This window comes from Piliocolobus tephrosceles, chromosome 1, assembly GCF_002776525.5.
Source record: "Piliocolobus tephrosceles isolate RC106 chromosome 1, ASM277652v3, whole genome shotgun sequence".
NCBI lineage: Eukaryota > Metazoa > Chordata > Mammalia > Primates > Cercopithecidae > Piliocolobus > Piliocolobus tephrosceles.
Genome location: NC_045434.1, coordinates 64,414,996 through 64,437,682, shown reverse-complemented (window position 1 = coordinate 64,437,682; position 22,687 = coordinate 64,414,996). Strand labels below are relative to the sequence as shown.

Genomic DNA, 22,687 nt, shown 5'->3' with positions numbered 1-22,687 from the left:
GTGTTCTGAGTAAACCAGTATGACTGGTAAAAGGAAAAAAAAAAGGGAACATGACTGGCATTACAAGAGCAAACAAAAAGAGTTGGCATCTCTTCCCCTCAGATTGGCAAAGAATTAAAAAATCAGCCAATGTGAGTGAACGTGTTGCAGGGGGACCAGCACTCTGTAACATAACTTTTCAGAATGTTGAAAGTCTTAAAATGGACATGACTTGTGTTAGGCTGTCAGTTCCCAGAGAAATCATCAGAGCTGTGATCAAAGATTTATAACTTTTGAAAAAAAAGTAAACCCTAAGTGTCTATCAAAAGTAATAAGGAATTTCTGGTAGTTACCTTTGCGTGATGGAATTCTATGCAGCAAGTATTGCAAAAGTATACCAAATATGAGAAACTATGATATAATTGTAAGTGGAAAAAGCAGAGTCCAAACTGGCATGTGCCTTTTGGCAGTCCTTTTATTAAAACAAAAGCTCTCTCTCTCTCTCTCTCTATATATATATAAAATAGTTTGGAACACAACAAAATTAACAATGGTTGATAATATTATAGATATTTCACTTTCCTTGTGCTTTTCAGTTTTCTTTTTCTTTGTTGACCCTATGTTACATTTAGAATAAGGTAAAGAAAATGTGTTAAAAAAAAATCAAACCTATGTGTCAATTGCTGTTTTGTTCATGGAATTATGGAAGTAGAACTTGTATTACACAGGGTTTGTATGAGAGGATGGTGAGGAATTGGATGCTTAGTGTATAAACCTAAAATAGGTCTTATGGAATTGTAGAGTTTAAATGTATTTAATACAGTTCTATAACTGAGATGTACTGAAGACTTTCTGGGTTCACCAAACCATGGAATTTCCTCTTCCCAAAAATTTTCAAATTTTTGCAAAGAATACAATACATTGAGTGTGGTGGTATATCAAATAAACATCTTAGTATCTTGGATTATAAAATTCAGACACTCCATGACAGTAATTAAAGGAGGTATAATTAAGGGGATAGTAAATAGGAAACTCAATGAGAGGAAATTATTATTCCTGTTAATGTACGGTGTGAAGGAGTGATATGACAGACATGTTCTGTGGTTCAATGCCAGCACTTATTTGTGAAAGCAGGTAGTCTATTTATTGTTCTCCACAACAATAGATATTAAAAATTCTCCATTTATTTTCAGGCTTGGAAGAAAGATGCCTTTTTCTCATGAGAAAAATTATTATAAAGTATAGAAAGAAAATGTGGCTAGTGTTTGATTTCCTAGTTTCAGGTGTCAGATTAAACTCAAAGATTGGTATTTTATTGAAACTTTCTTTCAATCAGTCAAATTTCTATCCCTGAGGTTAATCAAGCCATTCTTAACATACTCAAAGACTTTCACATTACATTTATGAAACTAATTTTTATTTGAGTTAACTGAAGCTTCATTTGAATGGTTCTGAGCCTTGTTTCCTATTTTTGGGGATAAGTTCCATAAGTCAGGGATAGAATTTTCTTATAATATCTCCAGTGCCAAAATCTATAATAGGTGTACAATGAATAGCTGCTAAATATTTGATGAAATGAATGGTTCTTGTGGTCAAGTGCACTTAACATGTCTCTGCCAATTCTCCCCCAGCATGAATTTACTAAATGTCCAGAAAGTTCTGAGAGATTTTGATTTAAATAATTTTAGACCCTAGAAAACAAATCGAGATCTGTCTGTAAAAGGGATGAACTACAATTGTCTGCACAGCAAACTTTCCTTAATCAGGTGTTGCAAGCTTACTTGTGAAGTGGAGCTGTGGTCTATCCCTTAGCCTTGAGATCATTTTAGTGACTGAGTTCAAAGGGAGGGTGTCGACAATGAACTTCCTGAGGCCTTAACAGGGGTAGAACTTGAAGCCACAGCTTTGAATGAAGTAGATTTAGGAGATTAATGTTTCCTCCAACTCCCCCTAAAGATTTTGTCAAACTGCCAAAGAGAAGAAAAGGAGAGAATGGAGGATATGTGTGTTTGTGGACCAGGTTTAGAACTATGGAATCTCCTTTAAGGGGCTTATGAAGGGCAGTGTGGGTGGAGGCTGGTGCGCGGATGTCATTAAACTGTGGTCAACTCTTTTAAAATTTGATGTTAGGGCTGGACACAGTGGCTCATGCCTGTAATCCCAGCACTTTGGGAGGCCGAGGAGGGCGGATCACGAAGTCGGGAGATCTAGACCATCCTGGCCAACATGGTGAAACCCTGTCTCTACTAAAATACAAAAAACTAGCTGGGCATGGTGGCACACACCTGTAGTCCCAGCTACTCAGGAGGCTGAGGCAGGGGAATTGCTTGAACTCGGGAGGCGGAGGTTGCAGTGAGTCAAGGTTGCGCCACTGCACTCCAGCCTGGTGACAGAGCAAGACTTCATCTCAAAGAAAAAAGAAAAAAAAAAAAAAAAGAAGAACCATGATACATGGTTCTTTGCCTCCTAAATCAGTATACTATATTTACATTATGCTTTTCAGGAGCAAGTGTAGCAGCATGAATGACCCTCTATTTACACCTGCTAAGCACCTGACAGCCAACTGACCTTTATGTTTAGCTGTGTCTGATTTTCTTTCCTGTTACCATCAAGAGCATGTCTGTGGCATTACACATCAACACAGAGATTATGAAAACAATCAGGTACAGAACTATATTCCATGAGTAGATTTGCAAAATAAAGTATTTTATTCCCTTCTCATTATAATGGTAGAGACAGAAAATTTCATTTAAGCATCATAAACTTTATACTACACACTTAAGTGTGCCAGAAAAGCAAGCAAAACAAAGAATATTAGGACTAGGAATAACCAGAGGGCAATTGGTGTCCAGTCCCTGCTTTTCAGATGAAAATGTAAGGTCTCAGGTCAGCAGAATTGCTTAATAATACAAGTTAGGCAATATAGTATTTTACTCATAGTTAGCATATACAGTATTTCTCATTATAACTGATGTAATAGAAAAAAATCTTTTGGCTTTCTTGCAATTAAAAAGTTACAGGTGAGGTTGCAGTAAGCCTAGACAGCACCACTGCATTCCAGCCTGGGTAACAAAGCAAGACCCTGTCTCCAAAGCAAAACAAAACAAAAGTCACAGGCATTGCATATTTATTAATCGCATTGCTCACTGATCTACTCCATTTTGGAAAAAAAGAGAACACAGAACTTTTTTTTCTTGTGATGGGAAATTTTAATTCAAAAAAGACCAATTCCCAATCACTTTGTTTCTAGTCCTCCTTTAAAAGTTACTTCTTCAAAATCCCAAGAAATAAAAGAGATTTGCTAAAGATCCAACTAAGCAAAAGTCCTATCAAGTATATTTACATATATTCACCACCTACTTGCCCTTCTTTCTTGGTGACCTAGCTGTATGTCCTTTGCCCATTTTTGTGGGGTGGAGAGAAGTTTGGTCTTTGAATTTTTAAGTACTCTCTAAATAATAAAGCAATTAGCCTTTGTGATGTAAGTTGCATTTTTTTCTTGCCCTTTATCAGTTGATTTTTCTTAAGCTGTTTTTTCCCCCTCTCTTCCATGGTTTTAAATTGAAATTCAGGTTCATGTCTATCTCACTCCTTATATTGCTATCAAAGTAAAGGTGGCAGAATTCACCTGTAAAGCAGCTGTTAAACAGAATTACACAGAAATGAGCAGTAGTCATATATAAAGCTATTATTAAATATCCAGAAATATTCTGATGTTTTCTAGAGGTCATTAGCATAGCCCATAATAACATAACATATTTTTATTCTCTAAAGATGTGGACAGGTTGAAGAGCACAAGGTCATTTATTTTAAAAATATCAGAACATATTATTTTGATATATTTTTTTAAAATTTATGTTTTAAAAAGTTAATTTAGTATATTCTGAATCCATACAAAACTAAACTAGTTACTTTTATAGTAACAATTATTCTTTCATTTCAATTTTTATTATGTTTTTTATAAAGAACATAGCAAAAAGTGCTTTTGAAATAAAGCTTAGAAAATATCCAAAGCTTATTTTCCAAATATTTCTCTCGAGTAGTCTTAACCACTCTTCCCATAATCATTTCATGCCTCTCTAGTAAATTAATTTTTCTCCCTAGAGAAAGTAAAAACTGATATAGCATATATTTCACTCCAAGCTGTTTAAAAGACTAGGGTTCTGCTCTATAAAATAAAAGGAAACTAAGGGGGGAAAAGTACATGTGTAAAAAAACATATGTGAAAGAAGAGGGGCAGAAAATGAATCAAAATATTAGGAGTGGTTATCACTAGGTAGCAAAATTATATGTGACTTATTTTTCATAACTTTCTGCATTTTCCAAGCTCTCCTTAAGGAGCCCATTCCATATTACAAATATTTTAAAAAGAAAAATGACCAACTTATAAACCAGCAATTCCAGGCAACACCTTATTCCTTTAAGTAATCTAAACCATTTTCTATCTCCTAAATGCAGTCTTTTCCCCCAGCTAGACACTCTGTGCATTTAGCATGAGGCAGAAGGGTGGGGGTTTCACAGTGACGCACACAAAGAGGGAGGAACTTTGCTAGGTACTGGGGAAGCGGCAGCATCTTCAAGTGCACATGTCTGCATCTCTGTGAAGTCACTTCAAAGACTTTATGAAGCTCAGATCTGATTCTGTTGAAACCAATTGGCTCCTTTCCAACCAAAATTGTACCTCGAGATGTTCTTCAGCTGTATAGTACTTTGTCAAGGAAAGACACTGAAATAACAGGATGTTTTCATTTAGTTAACAGCATGGTTGACAATTGAACTACCCAGAATTTACAGGCTGATAATCGTGATGCTAGCAGTCCATATAAATTACAAGGTCATTAGAAGTGTTTATTGCCCTCTGTGATGCCTGCTATGTAGGACACAGAAAGTATGGCGTAAATGGAGACATTAGTAGATAAGATAATTAATGATTAACTTGACCTTTTCCTTTTTTGTGTCCAAAGAAAAAGTGTTTTCAGAGTTGAGCTACTAAATAAAGAGCCTCATTCCATTCTAGAAAACGTACAGGTCACCAATAACAGAATAAATGACTTTTTTGAGTCTGTTGTTCTAAACCATGTTGGTAGCAGGGGGCAGAAATAGGAACTGGTCATCTTGGAGGGGTCAGCTTCAGAAAGCATGTTCGCCTCTTCTAATTACAATTAAGAATGAGCTGCAGTAGTGGATTTAGTACAAGGTATCCACATGCTTCCCCAGCTGTGCTGGAGCCTCTCCTTTTAAGACCAGGAATGGTGTCCTTCCACCAACTGACAGACCTCCTGATGAGGCCCTCCCGTTTATCTGCTCCCCAGTTATTACTGCCACCAGATTCCTCATCTTCGTTCTCCTTCCATCTCACAAGACTTCCCAGCATCACCTGTTACCTGTATTCCTCCAAACACTCTCATGTCCAACACACAGCTATGTCTTTGGAGCCTGCCTCTTTACTCCACCCCAGAACCTGGGTGCACAAGGTCTTAATGCTTGCACAGATCCTAACTCACTTCTTGACTAGCATATTTTGCCACGGATGATTCACTTTGTTCCTGTGGAACACTGTGGTCAAAATTCTAATCTTAAAAGGGAAAGTGGAAACAACATTTTTAAGTACTTTATACGTACCAAAAAGTGACCAATAGTCAGTGTACACAATTTGAGGTGTACTTTGATGTAAGAGTATTTCCAAAAACTTGAGGATAAATGAAATTTTCATAAATTCATCTCTCAATTGATTAACATGCTCAGTTGATTACTGAACATTTCTCCTTTGATTATCTATACTCAGAGATTGGGGAGATCTTTAAAAAATTGTCTCTATTCATCAGAAGTTAATTTAGCATGGAAAAGAAAACACATAAGCACAATGTATGGCACATTGTAAGTGGCTAAGAAGGTTTGAATAGTAGATGAAGCAAGTACATGAATGCAATAGCGTTATCAGGCAAAAAGACAACACATGAAATGTCAATAACTATAGGTTATGTACTGTTATAATGATGGGATAAATGTTTGTCAGTGTGTAAAAAAAACAGAATTCAATATTGCACAATCAATATAATCTCAAGGTGTATATGCAAATGTAAAATAATATGCAAAGATGCTTAAGAATACTACTAGGTAGAGATTATTGCAGGTAATTTTTACATTTTTAATATTTTCTCCTATTTCTTGTTTTTAATAATGATGAGATACTACTGTTGAAATAGTTTATTTATTTATTTTTTAATACTTTAACTTCTACGGTACATGTACACAATGTGCGGGTTTGTTACATATGTATACATGTGCCATGTTGGTGTGCTGCAATCATTAACTCTTCATTTGCATTAGGCATATCTCCTAATGCTATCCCTCGCCGCTGCCCCAACCCCACGGCAGACGCCGGTGTGTGATGTTTCCCTTCCTGTGTCCAAGTGTTCTCATTGCTCAATCCCCACCTATGAGTGAGAACGTGCAGTATTCGGTTTTTTTGTCCTTGTGATAGTTTGCTGAGAATGATGGTTTCCAGCTTCATCCATGTCCCTACAAAAGACATGAACTCATCCTTTTTTATGGCTGCATAGTATTCCATAGTATATATGTGCCACACTTTCTTAATCCAGTCTATCATTGATGGACATTTGGGTTGGTTCCAAGTCTTTGCTATTGTGAATAGTGCTGCAATAAACATACGTGTGCATGTGTCTTTATAGCAGCATGATTTATAATCCTTTGGGTATATACCCAGTAATGGGATGGCTGGGTCAAATGGTATTTCTAGTTCTAGATCCTTGAGGAATTGCCACTCTGTCTTCCACAATGGTTGAACTAGTTTACAGTCCCACCAACAGTGTAAAAGTGTTCCTATATCTCCACATCCTCTCCAGCACCTGTTGTTTCCTGACTTTTTAATGATCGCCATTCTAACTGGTGAGAGATGGTGTGTCTTTGTGGTTTTGATTTGCATTTCTCTGATGTCCAGTGATGATGAGCAATTTTTCATGTGGCTGATGGCTGCATAAATGTCTTCTTTTGAGAAATGTCTGTTCATATCTGTTGCTCACTTTTTGATGGGTTGTTTTTTTTCTTATAAATTTGTTTGAGTTATTTGTAGATGCTGGATATTGGCTCTTTATCAGTTGAGGGCAAAATTTTTCTCCCATTCTGTAGGTTGCCTGTTCACTCTGATGGTAGCTTCTTTTGCTGTGCAGAAGCTCTTTAGTTTAATTAGATCCCATTTGTCAATTTTGGCTTTTGTTGCCATTGCTTTTGGTGTTTTAGACATGAAGTTCTTGCCCATGCCTATGTCCTGAATGGTATTGCCTAAGTTTTCTTCTAGGGTTTTTATGGTTTTAGATCTAACATTTAAGTCTTTAATCCATCTTGAATTAATTTTTGTATAAGGTGTAAGGAAGGGATCCAGTTTCAGCTTTCTACATATGGCCAGCCCGTTTTCCCAGCACAATTTATTAAATAGGGAATCCTTTCCCCATTGCTTGTTTTTGTCAGGTTTGTCAAAGATCAGATGGTTGTAGATGTGTGGTACTATTTCTGAGGGCTCTGTTCTGTTCCATTTGTCTACATCTCTGTTTTGGTACCAGTACCATGCTGTTTTGGTTACTGTAGCCTTTTAATATAGTTTGAAGTTAGGTAGTGTGATGCTTCCAGCTTTGTTCTTTTGGCTTAGGATTTACTTGGCAATGTGGGCTCTTTTTCACTTCCATGTGAACTTTAAAGTAGTTTTTTCCAATTCTGTGAAGAAAGTCATTGGTAGCTTGATGGGGATGGCAATGAATCTATAAATTACCTTGGGCAGTATGGTCATTTTCATGATATTGATTCTTCCTATCCATGAGCATGGAATTTTCTTCCATTTGTGTCCTCTTTTATTTTGTTGAGCAGTGGTTTGTAGTTCTCCTTGAAGAGGTCCTTCACATCCCTTGTAAGTTGGATTTCTAGGTATTTTATTCTCTTTGAAGCAATTGTGAATGGGAGTTCACTCATGATTTGGCTCTCTGTCCATTATCGGTGTATAAGAATGCTTGTGATTTTTGCACATTGATTTTGTATCCTGTGACTTTGCTGAAGTTGCTTATCAGCTTAAGGAGATTTTGGGCTGAGACAATGGGATTTTCTAAATATATAATCATGTCATCTGTGAACAGGGACACTTTGACCTCCTCTTTTCCTAATTGAATACCCTTTGTTTCTTTCTTCTGCCTGATTGCCCTGGACAGAACTTCCAATACTATGTTGAATAGGAGTGATGAGAGAGGGCATCCCTGTCTTGTGCCAGTTTTCAAAGGGAATGCTTCCAGTTTTTGCCCATTCAGTATGATATTGGCTGTGGGTTTGTCATAAATAGCTCTTATTATTTTAAGATTCGTCCCATCAACACCTAATTTATTGAGAGTTTTTAGCATGAAGGGCTGTTGAATTTTGTCAAAGGCCTTTTCTGCATCTATTGAGATAATCATGTGGTTTTTGTCTTTGGTTCTGTTTATATGCTGGATTATGTTTATTGATTTGCGTATGTTGAACCAGCCTTGCATCCCAGGGATGAAGCCCACTTGATCATGGTGGATGAGCTTTTTGATGTGCTGCTGGATTTGGTTTGCAAGTATTTTATTGAGGATTTTTGCATTGATGATCATCAGGGATATTGGTCTAAAATTCTCTTTTCTTGTTGTGTCTCTGCCAGGCTTTGGTATCAGCATGATGCTGGCCTCATAAAATGAGTTAGGGAGTATTCCCTCTTTTTCTATTGATTGGAACAATTTCAGAAGGAATGGTACCAGCTCCTCCTTGTACCTCTGGTAGCATTCGACTGTGAATCCGTCTGGTCCTGGACTTTTTTTGGTTGGTAGGCTATTAATTATTGCCTCAATTTCAGAGCCTATTATTGGTCTATTCAGGGATTCAACTTCTTCTGGTTTAGTCTTGGGAAGGTGTATGTGTCCAGGAATTTATCCATTTCTTCTAGATTTTCTAGTTTATTTACATAGAGGTGTTTATAGTATTCTCTGATGGTAGTTTGTATTTCTGTGGGGTTGGTGGTGATATCCCCTTTTATCACTTTTTATTGCATCTATTTGATTCTTCTCTGTTTTCTTCATTAGTCTTGCTAGTGGTCTATCAATTTTCTTGATCTTTTCAAAAAAACCAGCTCCTGGATTCATTGATTTTTTGAAGGGTTTTTGTGTCTTTTTCTCCTTCAGTTGTGTTCTGATTTTAGTTATTTCTTGCCGTCTGCTAGCTTTTAAATGTGTTTGCTCTTGCTTCTCTAGTTCTTTTAATTGTGATGTTACGGTGTCGATTTTAGACCTTTCCTGCTTTCTCTTGTGGGCATTTAGTGCTATAAATTTCCCTCTACGCACTGCTTTAAATGTGTCCCAGAAATTCTGGCATGTTGTGTCTTTGTTCTCATTGGTTTCAAAGAATATATTTATTTCTGCCTTCATTTCGTTGTGTACCCAGTAGTCATTCAGGAGCAGGTTGTTCAGTTTCCATGTAGTTGAGCAGTTTTGAGTGAGTTTCTTAATCCTGAGTTCTAGTTTGATTGCACTGCAGTCTGAGAGACAGTTTGTTATAATTTCTGTTCTTTTACATTTGCTGAGGAGTGCTTTACTTCCAACTATGTGGTCAACTTTGGAATTAGTGTGATGTGGTGCTGAGAAGAATGTATAATCTGTTGATTTGGGGTGGAGAGTTCTGTAGAAGTCTATTAGATCCACTTGGTGCAGAACTGAGTTCAATTCCTGGATATCCTTGTTAACTTTCTGTCTTGTTGATCTGTCTAATGTTGACCGTGGGGTGTTAAAGTCTCCCCAGTGTGGGAGTCTAAGTCTCTTTGTAGGTCTCTAAGGACTTGCTTTATGAATCTGGGTGCTCCTGTATTGGGTGCATATATATTTAGGATAGTTAGCTCTTCTTGTTGAATTGATCCCTTTGCCATTATGTAATGGCCTTCTTTGTCTCTTTTGATCTTTGTTGGTTTAAAGTCTGTTTTATCAGATACTAGAATTGCAACCCCTATCTTTTTTTGTTTTCCATTTGCCTGACAGATCTTCCTCCATCCCTGTATTTTGAGCCTATGTGTGTCTGTGCATGTGAGATGGGTCTCCTGAATACAGCACACTGATGGGTCTTGACTCTTTATCCAATTTGCCAGTCTGTGTCTTTTAATTGGGGCATTTAGCACATTTACATTTGTGGTTAATATTGTTATCTGTGAATTTGATCCTGTCATTATGATGTCAGCTGGTTATTTTGCTCATTAGTTGATGCAGTTTCTTCCTAGCATCAAAGGTCTTTACAATTTGGCATGTTTTTGCAGTGGCTGGTACTGGTTGTTCCTTTCCATGTTTAGTGCTTCCTTCAGGAGCTCTTGTAGGACAGGCCTGGTGGTGACAAAATCTCTCAGCATTTGCTTGTCTGTAAAGGATTTTATTTCTCCTTCACTTATGAAACTTAGTTTGGCTGGATATGAAATTCTGGGTTGAAAATTCTTTTCTTTAAGAATGTTGAATATTGGCCCTCACTGTCTTCTGGCTTATAGAGTTTCTGCCGAGAGGTCTGCTGTTAGTCTGATGGGCTTCCCTTTGTCGTTAACCTGACCTTTCTCTCTGACTGCCCTTAACATTTTTTCCTTTATTTCAACTTTGGTGAATCTGATAATTATGTGTCTTGGAGTTTCTCTTCTCGAGGAGTATCTTTGTGGCGTTCTCTGTATTTCCTGAATTTCAATGTTGGCCTGCCTTGCTAGGTTGGGGAAGTTCTCCTGGGTAATATCCTGCAGAGTGTTTTCCAACTTGGTTCCATTCTCCCAGTCAGTTTCAGGTACACCAATCAGACGAGATTTGTTCTTTTCACATAGTCCCGTATTTTTTGGAGGCTTTGTTCATTTCTTTTCACTCTTTTTTCTCTAAACTTCTCTTCTCACTTCATTTCATTCATTTGATTGTCAGTCACTGATACCCTTTCTTCCAGTTGATCAAATCAGCTACTGAAGCTTGTGCATTCGTCACGTAGTTCTCATGCCATGGTTTTCAGTTCCATCAGGTCATTTAAGGACTTCTCTATACTGGTTATTCTAGTTAGCCATTTGTGTAATCTTTTTTCAAGGTTTTTAGTTTCTTTGCGATGGGTTCGAACTTCCTCCTTTAGCTCTGAGAAGTTTGATTGTCTGAAGCCTTCTTCTCTCAATTTGTCAAAGTCGTTCTCCATCCAGCTTTGTTCCATTGCTGGTGAGGAGTTGTGTTCCTTTGGAGGGGGGAGAGGTGCTCTGATGTTTAGAATTTTCAGCTTTTCTGCTCTGCTTTTTCCCCATCTTTGTGGTTTTATGTACCTTTGGTCTTCGATGATGGTGATGTACAGATGGAGTTTTGGTGTGGGTGTCCTTTCTGTTTGTTAGTTTTCCTTCTAACAGTCAGGACCCTTAGCTGCAGGTTGTTGGAGTTTGCTGGAGGTCCACTCCAGACCCTGTTTGCCTGGGTATCAGCAGCAGAGGCTGCAATACAGCAAATATTGCTGAACAGCAAACGTTGCTGCCCTGTCATTCCTCTGGAAGCTTCGTCTCAGAGGGGTACCCACCTGTGGGAGGTGTCAGTCTGCCCCTACTTGGGGGTGCCTCCCAGTTAGGCTACTTGTGGGTCAGGGACCCACTTGAGGAGGCAGTCTGTCTGTTCTCAGATCTCAAACTCCATACTGGGAGAGCCACTACTCTCTTCAAAGCTGTCAGACAGGGACATTTAAATCTGCAGAGGTTTCTCCTGCCTTTTGTTTGGCTATGCCCTGTCCCCAGAGGTGGAGTCTACAGAGGCAGGCGGGCCTCCTTTAGCTGCAGTGGGCTCCACCCAGTTCGAGCTTCCAGGCACTTTGTTTATCAAGCCTCAGCAATGGTGGGCGCCCCTCCCCCAGCCTTGCTGCCACCTTGCAGTTCGATCTCAGACTGCTGTTCTAGCAATGAGCAAGACTCCGTGGGCGTAGGACCCTCCGAGCCAGGCGAGGGATATAATCTCCTGGTGTGCCGTTTCCTAAGACCATTGGAAAAGCACAGTATTCAGGTGGGAGTAACCCAATTTTCCGGGTGCCATCTGTCACAGCTTCCCTTGGCTAGGAAAGGGAATTCCCTGACCCCTTGTGCTTCCCAGGTGAGGCGATGCCTCACACTGCTTCGGCTCATGCTTGGTGGGCTGCACCCACTGTCCTGCACCCACTGTCCAACAAGGCCCCGTGAGATGAACCCGGTGCCTCAGTTGGAAATGCAGAAATCATCCGTCTTCTGCGTCACTCACACTGGGAGCTTTAGACTGGAGCTGTTCCTATTCCGCCATCTTGGAACGGAAAAACAAAATAAAGTAGTTGATTTTTTAAACGGTGTAGTCAGGAAACGTGAGTTTTAAAGAGAGACACCATTTTGGACTAGAGTTGTTTGGGAGAGCATCTTGGTTGATTGAATTCTGAGCTGGGTTCAGGAATTTAGATAGAAAGGTGGAAAAGTGTTTTAGGCAGGTAATCTGACAGGAATGAGGCTAAATCAAACAATTTATCATTGTGGAATATTTTAAAAATGGACTCTTGTAAAAATGGTTGTTTTCACAGTCTGCTGTTATTTTGTCTGTTTGTAAATGAGTGGCCACACAGCTGGCCCTGAATCAGTTCTGCCTGACTTTTCCCCCACAGCACTTTGATAGTAAAGGAAAATGAATGCCTCACCCAAGAACTTTGGAGATATAGGTTAAAGCATCCCTGAAAACACAATATTTTCTATCTTATTTTATCTTAAACTTCCTGCATTATTTATTTGTCTTTTGCTCCCTTATAAATGTGTTTGTGTTAATGTTGAAATAATACAATTTTTATTTGAACAATTGGAGTAATATTAGAAAAATATATTCTCTAGGAAACCATGCCATTTTCATCTTACGATTTTTATATCCCATTGGTACATTAGCATTAACCATGTATCCCCCAGTGTATACAAATGCCCATCTGAGAAGAATCAGAACAGACATTAAAGCTTCAAAAAGTAAAATATCAATCCTGAATTTCAAGAAAGCATTGCATATTTTATTTGTTTTCATAAACAGTAATGACAGATAAGCTAGAAGCAAAGCAACTAGGAAGACAGATAATAAACAGGGCATTGCAAATTCATTTCTATTATAGGAGAAAATAGGACATAATCTGTAATTTTTTGTTTCGAAAAGTTTGAATTGCTTCTACTTATATTGGTTAACTATAAAATACCTTTTTCCACTTCCTTTCCTTTTCTTGTGGCCCCTTCCACTGTCCTCTGTTGAACTTAGGATTTCTGATGTGTGTAGGTGTAATGTGCCAGGTTTAGATTAATGCGCATGTATATGAGAAAGAGGTGGGACATAAAGAAAGGAAATTTAGTAATGACTGTGGTGCTTTTGCTTCTGCTTTCTACAAGACTGGCCTAATTCTCTTCTAGGGCATGTGATGATCTTGTTCCCAAAAATGCCCCGAACACCTATGGGTAGGACATTTTAGGATTCTTGGGCATAGCCAAAGGAAGCCAGAGCCAAATAAATTGCTCTGGATGTTAAAGAAAAATGGAGTCTTGTATTTGCAAGAAGCCCGAGAATCTAAATGCCTGTATTTACTGCATACCTCGAGAATGCAGTAAAGATCTGAACAAAGGAGGGGAGTATCCACTGAGAGGGAGAGGCCTGGGAAGAGGATGGAAAGCCCAGGGTAAAAGGGGAACTAGCCAGTGAGAAATTTCTCATAGTATGATATAGTTCAAGGGTTTGCAAAGTCTTCCACTAAAGGGACAGATAGTAAATACTTTTGGCTTTTGGGGTCTCTGTGGCAACTACTCAGCTCTGCTGTTGTAGTATAAAAGGGAGCCAGAGACAGCAGACAAACGAATGCGTGTGGCTGTGCCCCAGTAAAACTTTATTTACAAAAATAAGTGGCCAGCTGGATTTGGCTCACAGGTGGTAGTTTTCGGGTCCCTGGTGTGCTAGTTATTTTTTAGTTCAGTGATTTCTAATATTGATATATACCACTTTTGATTATGGTATAATTTCCCTTTTCACCCCAAATCTTCAGCAATATGTACTACACAACAGCTTGCAGTAAGCCTGCTTTGAATAGGTAGAATGAGAGATTAGGCATTTAATAAGCCTAAGGGAATGAGGATCAAAAGAAGGGGCAGTCAAAGAGGCCAAATGAAGTAGAGAATTCAGTGGAAGTCAGAAATCAAGGGGGTTGGAGGCTGGGGAGGTAAAGTGAAAGTCTCCAGAGGACATTAAAGTGACTCTGTGCATTTAAGGGAAGCTGGAAGACTTGGACATACAAACAAGCAGCAAATGCTTGGGTTCCACAAGAAAAAGAAAAGCATACTACTTCTCAAAGTTTCATAGCATAAATCCAGGAAATTATAGGAATGCTTTGAAAGAGTAGTGACTGTCACTGCACTGACTTAGAGTGATCACCCCAAATCAGTGGAAATGACAATAATCATCCTATAAAAAAAAAAAAAAAGAAGTTTCCAGCTCCTGAAGTACTTTCTAACTTCTTTGGTATCAATAACCTTCCTAGTACAATATCATATTCAAGTCTTGTTTCCATTTTTGATATTTGAGTTGTTGAAAACATTTTGAATTCAGTATGTATATAGGTACCTGCTATTTTCTTCATTTGTTTGCAGAGTTTGGGGATGAACGCTGCTGCCTCCTTGAGAATGTATATGGATAGCCACTTCTTTAGGTTTTTCATGTGCATTATTGCTAATTGACAGAGTAAAAAAAAAAAAATAGAAAAACTGTCTTAATCATTTAAGTATCTGTTTTGAAAGAAATTAGTAATTTGCATTTGGAAATTTAAGGTATTATTTGCCTTAAGTTCCTGATGTCTTTGCAAGATGTCTGAAAGGAAAATCATAACCAAATCTCATCTTTTAATACTAAGCAAAAACTTAGATTAGAAAATAATACTAATATCATCCTATATTTTGTGTCAGAATACTCTAAATTGTTTATAGGCAGATGTCCATGCCTTAATGCATTTCACTATTTCTGACATAATTTTGATTAGTAAATAGGGTTTTACGTCAAGATTTTGACACTTAAGCTGCACAACATGAATGACTCTGCACTGCAATGTTACACGAGGCTTCCTTTTTCTCCTATAGTGAAGATATATGTTCTGTTTTCTGTACAAGCAATACCCACAGTTAGGGGAGCAGCAGTAGCTGTCATGAAGGTATTTAAGAACTGACAGTAAAAAGTAATATTTACTCACTTTTGAATATCAGTAATAACAATCATGTGTAAATAATAGCTAACATTTTCTGACATGCATCATAAGTGAGGCACTATGTTAAATAAGGTAGGAACTATTATTATCTCCATTTCACAGGCAGGGACAATGAAATTTACTGAGGATAAGTATCTTGCTCAGGGTCTCATAGAGAGTGAGTGACTGTGAACACAGGCCTTAGCGGTTGCAAATCCCTCGTCCTCACTTGGTATGGTCCACTGCCTCTTTGGAGGTTAATAAACACTTCATCTTTTATCAATGAAATGATAAAACAGTACCAGTACCTGGAAATGTTATGTATGCATTGGTATTAGGGATTTAAGAATGGAAGCTTGAAGAGTTAACTCACTTCAACACATACTACTATTTCCTCATCACTCAGTTACTCTTTACCCCCTTACGGAAATTAGAATGACAGCGTCATTTGAGAAAAAGAGGCAGACTGCTTCAGGGGACAGAGTTTTCATAGGATAGGGAAGGCACACTTGAGATCCATGGGTGAGGAAGAGTGGAGGGGTATATAGCCAGGTGGTGTGACCTTCCAACGAGTGGTGATTAAGTGGTAAGATGAGTAATGTTTTGAAAGTGGTCTTGGGTGATGAGTGGTATGTGGGGTTTTGGAGAATATGATCTTGGTGAGTATATGTTGAATGAAGAGCTATCTGGTTAGTTACTGGTGGTTAATGTGAACAGAGGAAAATTCAGGGAGCCTTCACAGAGGATGGCCTTAAGTAGTTTATCATTCTAAGCATCACAACAATGGGAACTTTGAAATTTTGACTGTGGACAAGGCTGTTTTGTGTAGAAATGGGAGTGGGTACGAGGCAGTAACAAGAGGCAATAATGGGCTCTGTCTGAATGAAGAAGTCTACCCAGTATTATTCCTCAGTGATCAGTACATGACCCATCTTATTTGACATTATCACAAATTATTGTTGTAAATACACAATGAAATATCAAAATGGGCAGGCAGCATATTTTTAACTAGTGAAATATCAAGGCAGGGAGATTAAATCACAAGAAGAACTTGCCAAGTCTATGTGAAAGGCCAGGAAATCTCAATACGGAAAGATGCCCTTAAAGAAATACCTTAATTTTTCATAGCCTAATAACTCAGAATATAGAGTAACAAAAAGGAGAGATTGTATACTGCTCTCTAGAAAGATACTGGTTCAATATACCAGAGTAGCTAAAACAAATTCAGTAAAATATAGGGAGAAAAAGAATATTGAAAGAAAAAAGGAAAATACTTTAGGTTTGTACTATATACAGTTCTGGATACTGAATTTCAGTAATATAGAATCAGATTCAGAAATGGAAACTAACGTTGTCAAAATACTAGCACAAAGAGTTCAAGATTTCGAGTTAAATAATCCGGACTAAAGGCCTAATTCCTAACAACTTCCTACTGGTTTTAAACAAGCCACTGAATTTCTTTGAACCTAAAGTGTTTTATGCTTTGGGATAACAATACGATTGGGCCTATGTACCTCACAGAGTTGCTTTGAGGACCAAAGAAGATAATAAATGGTAAATAAATCTATAAATAAACATGTTAACTGTTTTTGTAAATACATTAACCATTGCTTCTCTTTTTGTTAATCTTGACTGCTGTACAAGTAGAGATTAAAAGATCATTAAATAAAAATTGTTTTGTGTGGATATAGGTGGTCGCTGCTCACAGGGGCTCACAGTCCAGGGAGCAGGGATGGTGAGGAGTATAGTGGAGACCAAGAAGTCAAGAGATAGTGGTAATACAGAGTGGAAAGGCCAAGGTGGAGGGCCCAGAGGAAATGGGCAGAGTAATCAGGTATTTTTAATCAGGGAAAGCTGAGGATTGAGAAGGCACATAAAATCAACAAATAGTGATATCGTTTAAGCAGATGTGCTTACTAAATTCAGTGTTGGTACAATGGACTCAATGTTTGTATCCTTCCAAATTTATATGTTGAAAATTTGTAGGATCTAATTACTATAGGATCTCAAAGGTAGGACCTTTGAGAAGTAATTAGATCCTGAGAGCAGAGCCCTTGTGAATGGGACTAGTGCCTTTAGAAAAGAGATCAGGAGAGCTCCTTCACTCCTTTTCCCTGATGTGAGGATTGAAGTCTTTTAACTAGAAAGCAAGCCTCACCAGACACTGAATGTGCAGTTGCCTTGATTTTGGACTCTCGACCTACCAGAACTATGAAAAATAAATGCTTGGTTTTTAGAAATGAAATAATGATTTTTAGGAACAGGGTCTTGCCATATTGCCCAGGCTGGCCTTAAACTCGTGGGCTCAAGCAGCACTCCTGCCTCAGCCTCCCAAGTAGCTGGGACTATAGGTGGGTACCACTGCACTCAGCTTAAATGCTTATTGAATCCACCCAGTCTATATAAGTTTTTGGTATAGCGGTCCAACTATATATACCAACAGATTGAGACAGTTGGTATATTAGAACAAGGAGCAGCCTTGAAACCTGGAGTAAGTTTAGGACAAGTTAAAGATGCACTATTTAACTTGGTAGAGAATTAGGGCAGAAATTTCCCCTCGTGGTAACACTCTTAGTGGTGTTTATCTCACTCATTCATTTGATAAATATTTATTGAGACTCTCTTTGTTCCAGGGACAGTTTAGATTTGTTATGTACCCATTGGCGAAGAAAGGACAAAAATTCTCGACTTCATTGAGGGAGAGAGAGAATAAACATGGAATGTAATTATTTAATTAACTATAATAAAAGAGGATAAATCTATAAAAAAATAAAGCAGGATAAGAGAGATTGGAAATGTGGGGGTGGGATCATATCATCTCTACTAAGATAAAGTAGGCCTCCTTGAGGAGCATTTTAAAGAAGGTGAGATCATTTCTGTGTGTGTATTCCTTCTATTTCTGCCTCATTTTAGTTTCTTTTCTTGTTTTTTCTGTTTGTTTGTTTTTCTTTTTTTTTTTCTCAGATGGAGTTTTGCCTTTGTTGCCCAGGCTGGGGTATAGTGGCACGATCTTAGCTCACTGCAACCTCCAGCACCTGGGTTCAAGCGATTCTCCTGCCTCAGCCTCCTGAGTAGCTGGGACTACAGGCATGTGACACCACACCAGGCTAATTTTTGTATTTTTAGTAGAGACAGGGTTTTGCCATCTTGGCCAGGCTGATCTCGAACTCCTGACCTCAGGTGATCCACCCGCCTCAGCCTCCCAAAGTGCATGGATTACAGGCCTGAGCCACTACGCCCAGCCTCATTTTAGTTTCTTGCTAAGTCTTTAGACTGCTCATGCAGCTTCTGAATTGTCTCCAGTGTTTAAGATAGATGTCAACCTGAACCTCTGCAGGCATGGTGTGATAGTGGCTCTCCCATAGAGCAGGCCATCTTGTTCTACACTATTCTATCTCTGTCAGTCTTTTTTAGCTCCAGGATAAACAGCTCTTCTGACTTGATGACCACTACAATACTCTCCACTCATATTATGCGTTTCCCACATGGCTTCCTTCTTCTTTGCCATGAGGCCCTTTATGACCTTGTCTTTCTGTGAGGAAAGCTTGAGCTCCAGGTAAGGAATAATCAGCCCTCCTCACATAGCCACAATGACTTAGCTATTGGCCACACCCACTCAAGGAGGTATGACTGCATGATTAATCAGCCCAACTCCTTCCAAGAGAAGGGACCTCTGCCTTCTGATTATTTAAGTTTATTACTTCTTTTTCCCAATTTTAGCTATGTGTTATTTCTAACATGAAAATCAATGGTGTTTTGTTAGAGAAATGCACTCACTATCCTGAAACCACCTTTGCAAAGATTATGAGAGCGAAAGAAATCTAACATGGCTGACTTCATCTTGCTTCCAGCCTTACAGGTGGGCTGGCTTTGCTCATTCCTGGGTGTAGGCCAAGCTAACCATGAAAGGCATTTAGTTTATAATTTAACTTTGGAGCAAGGATAATAAGAGTCTCTTCCTAAGACTAGCTCCCTCCTTGCTCAGGACCTGAAAGCTAATGAAAGGCCAAGAGTTTAGGATTATGAGAGGGACCTGAACTCTGCTAAAATATAGGCATAGTTTTTATAATCCATTACTGCTCAGAGATTTGTGACTTCCCTAATTTCTCCTATAGATAACATCACTATTGTAGAATGTAAGATTGGTCTTCTGAGATGTTTTTCAGGTTTTTGCATTTGGCAACTGACTGACTCTACCTGGACCTGTGACTCATGACTCAACTGGTCCTGTGGCCCCCAACCAGAGGTGGATACAGCACATGAGGACTGTTTCCCACACTCCCATCCCCAACCAACCAGTAGTACCCATTCCCTAGCTCCCTTCCTACCAAATGATCTATAAAAACCGTAGCCCCTGTGTTCTTGGGGAGACTGAGTTGAGTGATTACTCCAGTTCTTCCACATGACTGGCCTTGTGTTAATTCAACTCTTTCTTTACTGCAATATACCATGATCTCATGGAACTGGTTTTGTCTGTATGACAGGCAGGAAGAACAGTTACAGTCCCAAGAAGTGAAACTTGGGCAGTTACAGTCCCAAGAAGTGAAACAGGCCAAAAGTAAAAGTTTAGAAAACGTTTAAAAATTTTCCTGGATTACACATATATAATAGGTTTTAGTGTGGGTTATATAGATGTTTGGGAGGTTTACCTCCCTGACCTTTAAGTCTAACAAGGATCGTGATCTTTCTTTCTGCCACATTTCTGGTAGCCACTGGTCAGAGAGAATGGTTGTGCCATGGACATTACACTTTAAAAGAATATGAAAAAAATAGGAGGCAGGTTTTACGAGATGGAAAACATGAGGAAATGGTATATGCTCTGAGGTTGCTTAGACTATACAAGATAATCATTTCAAAAGAAATAATTTTATGAAATGGTTATTGAGTCATGTTTATGCCTGAAGATGATTAATATGAGGAAATGATCTTAAAATACATGGGTGAAACAAATCAGTAGTTAGGCTTAGGAATCTGACCCTTTAGTTGATTAACAAGGAATGGGCCGTAAGGAATGAAGAATGACATAGTTAGAAGGGTGGAGATATTCAAATATCTTCAAGATATTAAAGTATCTTGAATATTTTCAAGAGGAAGAGATAATCATTTCCCCTCTGTGGTTTCAACTCGAGGCTGGTATAGATACAGGAAATTAGAAGCCCCAACTTCTTTAATTCAGATTTAGTAATTTTTTTTAAAAAATTAACTCACTAATGTATGGTACTTAATGAGAAACTTTAAAAGGAAAAATGTATTGACACAAGTACTTTGTTAAGATAAAGTGCCCAGCTACTTACCTTTTCTTTGTGTAATGGAGAAGAGCAAAGAATATATGTCAAGCCGTAAAATATAGAGAACATTAGTCAGGAAGGATAAATATTTAAATTTAAATCTCTACTCATTCAGTATTTTCCCACGAAATTGAGTTCCTGACCAGGTTGTTTACAGCAAGATCTACTATGACAAACTACTTTTTAAAAAGTATATTGGCAGCTTTGTGAAATATCAAAACTTCAATTTCTGTAAAGCTTGTGATAGGGAACTGCACTTGTTTAGAATATTTGCTATAGAAAACTGTTCACTTAAAAGTTACAAATTCAGTTTTTCTATGGGTATACAATTTGCTCATCAACTATATAACATTGATATTATTGATTCTGGCTTCATTGATGTTGTTATAATTCAACCAACCAGTTCAAAAGCTGTGTAGGTTCTCTTCCCTGTCAAAGACGTTTCTTTATTCAGATCTTAGTCTTTGCATGTTTTTTTTTTCTTTCAAGTTTAAAAAATTAATGATGGCTGGGTCCAGTGGCTTACACTTGTAATCCCAGCACTTTGGGAGCCTGAGGCGGGTGGATCACTTGAGCTTAGGAGTTCGAGACCAGCCTGGCCAAGATGGCAAAACCCTTTCTCTACTAAAAATACAAAAATTAGCCTGGTGTAGTGGCATATGCCTGTAGTCTCAGCTACTCTGGAGGCTGAGGCATGAGAATCGCTTGAATCCAGTCGGCGGAGGTTGCAGTGAGCCAAGATCATGCTATTGCACTCCAGCCTGGGTGACAGAGCAAGACTCTGTCTTAAAAAAAAAAGGTTAATGGTGTTTACAAAATATTTGTTTATATATTGAAATACCCAATGGAAAGGCTCAATTCTTCCCCACTGGCAGGCTATGTGTGCCATATGATATGTGTGCCATAAGTGACCCAATCTAACTTCTAGTGCTATGATAGGATCTGGGCTTAGAGGTAGGTGTCTGCAATGTCTTAGCAAAACTAGGTTATCAGCAGCCTCATGAGCAACTTTTTAAAAACTCTATCTGCCTACTTTCTCTTTCTGTAAAACTCAATTTCTTCTTAAAATGCTGTGTGTGTGTGTCTCTGTGTGTGTATGTGTTTGTGTGTGTGTGTTTTGAGACGTAGTCTCACTCTGTCACCCAGGCTGGAATGCAACGGCACAGTCTTGGCTCATTACAACCTCTGCCTCCCGGGTTCAAGCAATTCTTGTGCTTCAACCTCCCGAGTAGCTGGGATTACAGGGATGTGTCCCACATCACCTGGGTCATTTTTTTGTGTTTAGTAGAGATGGGGTTTTACCATGTTGCCCAAGCTGGTCTCGAACTCCTGGCCTCTAGTGATCTGCCCACCTTGGCCTCCCAAAGTGCTGAAATTACAGGCATGAGCCCCCATACCTGGTCCAACTGCTGTTTTTTTTTTTTTTTTTTTTTTTAATTGTTCTTAGTATCCTATATACTTCCTTTAGTGTGAATACCTCTTTGTCTATACTGTGTGTCAAGGATCTTCTTTATAAGAATTACCACATCTGTTTATGTAGCAATGGGTTTGTTTGTCTTTTACTTTCTTTTGACTTCCAAGCGGGGGTAAGTACAGTTTACATTTCTTGGGATAATATGGCTATACTTACCCTTTTCTGTACTTTAGAATTATGCAAGGGAGGAAAATGATGAATAAAATAAAGATCATACCAGATAAAGTGCCTAGACAGAAAAACAAGATAATTAAATGCATGGAAAATATAACTCATAGGTTTTAAATTCTGTCTTAGTATCCAGTCCCACTACAGATTGCCAATGCTTTTTTTTTTTTTTTTTTTTAGATATAACTATACATTCTGCTTTACTCTGGGTTTCTATAGCATTAGTCTTACTCCCACAGGGTTATTATAGTTAAGGTGTGATCTGAGCTGTTTTGTAACCTTTAGTCCAACATCAGCTTTTCCAAAAGTAAGTGAGAACCACGATGGGGCAGCTGGCCACCAGCTCTCCATGGCCCTGCCCATGTCTCTTGCCTAAGGCTTCACATACAGGCATTTCATTGTGACAATACTGGAATTTTCTCTCTTGTTGAATTATATATGTAGATCATTTGTCCATTTATTGATTGTTAAAATGCACAGTCTCCACAGGTAGGTAGACCCAGGCTACCCCATTCTGTGGTCTTGGGCA

General features: G+C 38.5%; 1 protein-coding gene across 1 annotated transcript in view; it reads right to left on the bottom strand.

Annotated features, from left to right (window-relative positions):
* CR1 (complement C3b/C4b receptor 1 (Knops blood group)) overlaps positions 1-22,687 on the bottom strand; it is a 186,767-nt gene that overhangs the window by 91,740 nt on the left and 72,340 nt on the right. The window contains exons 21-23 of the mRNA XM_031935120.1: positions 22,147-22,219; positions 14,616-14,720; positions 12,887-12,951 (exon numbers count right to left, since the gene is read on the bottom strand). Coding sequence (XP_031790980.1) covers positions 12,887-12,951; positions 14,616-14,720; positions 22,147-22,219 — 243 coding nt within the window. The remainder of the gene's footprint in view (positions 1-12,886; positions 12,952-14,615; positions 14,721-22,146; positions 22,220-22,687) is intronic.